Source organism: Elephantulus edwardii, unplaced genomic scaffold (genome assembly GCF_000299155.1).
Source record: "Elephantulus edwardii isolate Elephantulus edwardi_28Jun2011 unplaced genomic scaffold, EleEdw1.0 scaffold00057, whole genome shotgun sequence".
Lineage (NCBI taxonomy): Eukaryota > Metazoa > Chordata > Mammalia > Macroscelidea > Macroscelididae > Elephantulus > Elephantulus edwardii.
The window spans coordinates 12,793,326-12,799,387 of record NW_006399807.1 but is presented as its reverse complement, the minus strand read 5'-3'; the positions used below and the strand labels follow the sequence as shown (position 1 = coordinate 12,799,387).

The following is a 6,062-nucleotide window of genomic DNA, read 5'->3' as shown; positions in this document are numbered from 1 at the left end:
CCCATCCCGATTACCCCAGTCACTGAATCAATCCACCTCATAGAGGGCCTTCCTCTCCTGCGCTGTCCCTCCACCCTACCAAGCATGATGTTCCTCTCCAAGGACCGGTCCTTCCTTACAACATCTCCAGAGTATGTTAGAAGGACCCTCAGAATCCTTGCCTCCAGGGAGCCACCCGGTTTAACCCTTTCCAGGATGAATCTGTTTGTTTTCCTAGCTGTCCATGGTATTCTCAATACTCTTCTCCAGCACCAAAGCTCAAAGGAATCCATTCTCCTTCTATCCTCCCTAGTCATTGTCCAACTCTCTGATGCATAACAAGTGATTGCATCTTTAGTGGTGCATAATATGAACAAGTGTTCATCTTTAGTGATGCATAATATGCCACTAATTCTTGATAAATTTTTAGTGAATCACAATAGTCTATCTACTATATGAATGTACAACAGTTTCTCTGACCACTTGTCCACTGATGAGTACTTGGATGACTTCCAGTTCTTCTCTGTTATAAAAAGTGCTACAATAAATGTCAGTTTTGTGTCACAGCTTTGGTATATCAACTTAGTTTTGGGATTGCTGAATAAAATGGTATTTTTGTTACCAACTATTAAAGAAGCACCAAACTGCTTTCCATAGTGATTGCACTGTTTTTACATTCCCAACAGAAGTGTATGAGAGTGCCAGTATCTCTATACCCTCACCAGAATTTGCTGTTTGATGTCTTATTAAATGTTACAACTTTTACTGGTGGAAATCCATGATCAGCACCATTGGTACCAGCAGTCAGGAGATCAGGAGACAGTGTATTGAGCAAATCTGCTGCCAGGGACCTCTCCAAATTCCTGAGGAACAAGATGTCAGTTTGAAGACTAAGGTATGCTTAATTCAGGCCATGATCTTTGTAGTTACTTGCTGTGCATCTGAGAGCTAGACAATGAGTAAGGACAACAGAAGATGGATTGATTGTGGTACTGGAGATGAGTACGGAATATCCCATATGCTAAAAAAAAAAAAAGATGTCTTGGAGAAAGTGCAACCAGAGTGTTCCTTAGAGAGAAGGATGGCAAAATTTTCTCTCACATATTTTGGACATGTTGTGAAGGGAGACTGTTCCTTGGACAGAGATATCATGTTGGGAAAGGTAGAGAGGGTCAGTGAAAGAGGGGAAGAACCCGATGATAGGGATTGATACAGTGACTGCAGTGATGAGCTCAAGTACGTCAGAGGTCAAGCTACTGCTCACAGGGTTATACTCAACTTGACAGCAAAACAAATAATTAACTAACAAAACAACAATTATTACTTGAGTGAGACTATATCTTATTGCTGTTTTGATTCGCCTCTGTTAGTTAATATAATTTTTTGATGTGGTTTATATTTTAAATTTATGAGTTTCATGAGAATGAAGTTATAAAATTAGTTTGACAATATTCAGCTGCCTACTAGTTGGCTTTCTGAATTAAAAATAGTGAGAATGATATTTTTGCATCAAATATTGTTCCTTGAATCTAGATGTTACCAAATTCCCTGCGTAAAAAGTTAGAGATTTTCCAAAATATTTTCAAGTTGTTAATATAGGTGAGGAAAATTTTCACTTTTAATACATACATAGACACTATCGTGTGTCTCAGAGTACCAAGAGATGCAAATGGTTAGTGTACTTGCTGCTAATTACACAATTGAGGATTTAAATTTACAAAGAGGCATCTTGAAGAAAGGTCTGGCTATCTACCTCCAAAATCCACCCCTGAAAACAGCATGGAGTACAGTTCTACTTAGACATCCATGGGGGTCCTGCTGAGACAATACACTCAATAACTACTGGATAACTGATTTTGACCTTGACTATGTGATAAATAGACACAGAAAACCTTGAAGACAAATATAATAATGCTCATAAATCTGAAAAATGTGAACTTCCCTTCAAAAGACAAAGTAGCAGCATTACTCAATTTAGAGATTCTAAGAAAGTGTTCTGAATGCACAAATATACACTAAGTGTACTTAGAGGAAAAGGATTAGCAAAATAAAAAGGGAGGATTATGTGAACAAGCACAATAATGGGTGACAAAAAAGGGTCTTTTTGTAACTTTGTACTCACTATTTTACATTAAGAAGAAGAAATACGGAGACCCTTTAGCTAATAATTAATACATCATGACAAGACTAAACACATTACAAAGCTGACAATAGACTGAGCAGGAGGTGGACAGAACTGGATAAATATAAAATAAAAGGCTGTGTAAACAATGGGGAGAACCAAATGAAATGGATTGATACAGTGACTGCAGCAATGAGCGCAAGTGTGTCAGAGATGATGAGGATGGCACAGGACAGGAAGGGTTCAATCTGAAAATAAAAAATTCTATGCAAAAAAAAATGTATTCTAGCAAAAAGCTGAATGAAGATTTTTTTCCTCACTCTGGCACAATTTTCTCCTCTTTTCAGTTTATATTTTAACTATTTCTTTTTATAGAATGTTTAAATCAGTTTCACCATAAATGCATTTCACAAATGCTTCCTCTAAATAGCTCTGTGCGTAGTTCCTACCTGGCATAGTTCCCGGAAGTGATTCTTACTCTTCAAGAAAATGGATATAAGATATATAGCATTACAATCAAACAGCTTGATTTACTTTGCAGAATTAAGGAATGAAAATGCCTGCTTCATTCTAGACAACATATAATATATCATACAGTAGAAAGAATGAGAGCATTCATAGTAATAATTTAGAAATCTAAAAAATAGTAATAATTTAGAAATCTAAAAAAAGTAAATGGGCAGAAGTAGAGAAACCACCAGATGAGACTGTTCACACATTTAACGAATGTAACCAGTGTCACTGAACAGTTTGTTCAAAGGGAACCTAAACTGTTGTGTACACCTATACTGAAAACACATACAATATTATGTTTAAAAAAATGTATATTGGTATTATGGCAAGGTTGTGGAGTCAAGTGCTTTTGGGGGCTTCTGTTTGACGTGCAGGACTGCCATCAGGACTTCCCGCGGCCCTTGGGCCGGGTTCAAATTGTTTTCCTATCAAACACTCTTCTAGATGGTATAGCATTGGTCTCTGCATTCCTGTACAGAGGTAACTCGTGGCTGCTGTGATGCTGAACACTGTGACACTGATGTGCCAAGCATAGTAATGGTTACCCATGGTGGACAGTGTTTGCTGGAGCTTCCCTACTAAAACAAGCCTGGAAGCAGAAGAGGCATCCACTTCTGAAATGGCTTGCCTTCAGAAACTCTATGAACAGTGCTCAGGCCTTTCATTCATAGGGTCGCTATGAGTTATCTATGACTCGACAGCACCTAACAACAGCAAACAACATATTGGAAGAACATTATCGGTAAGAAGTAGATCATTCGGTTGGATAGAAAGCAAGACTGAACTGTATAGTGAATTCAGGAAGTCTAAATTAAGCATAAAGATAGGCTAAAAGTAAAGGATAGAAAAGATATATCATGCTAACTAATACTAATCAAACACAAAAGGGTACATAATATTTGTGATTCCATTTATGTGCCACTATAGATAAATAAAAATTACAGTCATAAAAAGCAAAAGAGTGTTTGTCTCAACCCAGGCGGTCGGGGAGGGTAGTGATGACCAATGGCTTAAATGTAATTCCCACCCCCCACCCCCAAGAGATAGAAGTGTTCTGTACCATAATTGCGGTGAGAGGTATAGTACACATTTGTCAAAATTCATCAAAACTTACACTTAAATTGGTAAATTTTAATGTATGGAATGGCATCTACTTTCTAAACCTCATGCCTCTGAAAACTCTATGAACTTGGAGAAACGAAGATAGTAATGAAAGGCATTAGGTCTTTTGTTCATGGAGTCGCTATGAGTCGTGTTTGACTCAACAGCAGTCTAACAACAGCAACCTGTCAATTACACCTTAATAAAATGATGAAAGGAATAAGACAAAGATCGAAAGAAGTTAAGCATATCTGTTTTCAAAATATGCAATTGCCTCAGTAAAAAGAATTTGTACTGAACTTAACATTTTACCCTCATCATACAAAACATCTTAGCCATTTTTTCCCAATCCCTATTGTAAGTCCATGCCCGCTCTCTAGCAGTATCTTTTTTTTTTTAATTCAAGTAATTTGTTTACCAAGCTTTTGTACAAAACAAGAATAACCACATTCCAAATAAATGTTAGCCCTAGCCAATGCTAATGAAATTTACATGAAATGACATTTACATGAAATGAAATGAAAGAAGAACTGCCCTTGGGCAGGGGAAACTTGCTTTCTGATAGCGACCTCTCCCCTTCCTGACTTCACTTGCTCCATTCTAGCCACATCTTCTTTTTGCTGTTTAAAGCCCCACCCAACCCTCTGCACTTCGTCTGGTCTTGAGTGTCTCAGTTCCTCATCTTCACTAAGGAAGACTCATTCTATATCTTATACTACCTCTCCTCTAGTTGGTAAAGGCAAGGGTACATAGAGTGTTAATGGTGAGTCTTTGAGGACACAAAAGATAGAAGTAAACATCCAAACCGCAGGGGATAGGCACTCTGAGACACCAAGACCTGGAAAAATCAGATGGGATACTACGTAATAAAGAGACAAACAGGGCTGAGGGTGGCAGTCATTGAAATAAAGAGATGTGATGGAACACTTGTAAGCAAAACAAAATAGTGTTTAAACAGCTCTGAGTTTTCATGTGTCTCATGCTACTAGGAAGATGGCAATACATGAGGGTGTGTCATAAACACCATAGGAAGAAACAACACCCATCCTCATCTTCTGAGATGCCTTTACTGATAAAAAGTGACTCAAAAGAAAGAAACGTTTTTAAAGTTTCTCAATTCTTTGATTATATTGAAATAATTATTTAGCTATCCTGGAAAACTTGTTAACCCTAAACTGGTTTAGGAGTAACACTTTTCACTCACTTCACATCATGACAGTATTTGGGTATACCAAAACCCAAACCAAACCCACTGTCACATTGCTGCTGACACATGACCAGAGGCTACAGATAGTAATGGTAGGAAACTGCCCATCTTTCTCCTTCAGAAAAGCTAGTGGATTAATGGCCCTGCACATTACCACCTTGCCAGAAATAGAGATATGCAAATCCTTCCAAATAAATAAATTTCTCTAGAGAAAATCCTATTTAACAAGCTCATTTTAGTCTCCCTCAGATTTGGAAGTGACAAAAGGGGTTGGGGAAGTCTTCAGAAACTAACCTGATACCATGATGGCTTTTCTTCCCCAGGTGCTGGTTACCTTGACCGGACGTCCCCTGAGGAGAAGATGGACGATGCTGTAGCTCCAGGCCAAGAGTACATTTATGAATGGAAGATCACGGAGGACAGCGGACCCACACAGGATGATCCTCCATGCCTCACACACCTCTATTACTCCTATGAAAATCTGACACAAGACTTCAACTCTGGGTTGGTTGGACCTCTGCTTATCTGTAAGAAAGGTAAAAAAGAAGAGAGAGTGATTAAATGACTAAATAAATGTTGGCATGGTTAGAAATGTAATTTTAAAATAAGGCTTCACGGCATCTTAGTACCTTTTTATACATAGAGTACAGAAAACCAAAAGCTGACTTTTTGTGTTCCAAACCTACTTTTATCTCAGTCCTAGGATCATCTTAGTCTCAGGGATTCCAGGTGGATCCCTGCCTGAGTGTATGGTCTGTTGCCATTACATGTGATCTGTAGCATTCACCTCAATGCCAGTCATTTTGGTGGCTTAGTAGATAAGGAGCCGTGCTGCCAATCTCAAGACTTTTGGTTTGAATCCACCAGCTACTCCACAGGAGAAAGATGGGAAGTTACCTCCCATGCTATTTACTATCTCTGAAAACCTGCTGGAGAGTAAACTATAGATCAATTCCAATTCAATGGTACATAACAGCAGCCATCTGTGCTCAGATGCACTTGAAAAAAGGAACCATCTGAACTACTACTACTAAACAATCTGGCAGAGCTAAGAGTTGGTTTGGCAATTTTATCTACAAACATATGAAACCAGCATCCTTTTATAAATACATTGGACACTATAGGTGAAAGGTTTCAAAC

At 38.3% G+C, this 6,062-nt stretch overlaps 1 protein-coding gene across 1 annotated transcript in view; it reads left to right on the top strand.

Annotated features, from left to right (window-relative positions):
- Positions 1 to 6,062, top strand: part of F5 (coagulation factor V (proaccelerin, labile factor)) — a 126,180-nt gene that overhangs the window by 33,012 nt on the left and 87,106 nt on the right. The window contains exon 4 of the mRNA XM_006887454.1: positions 5,246 to 5,458. Within this exon, the coding sequence (XP_006887516.1) occupies positions 5,246 to 5,458 (213 nt within the window). The remainder of the gene's footprint in view (positions 1 to 5,245; positions 5,459 to 6,062) is intronic.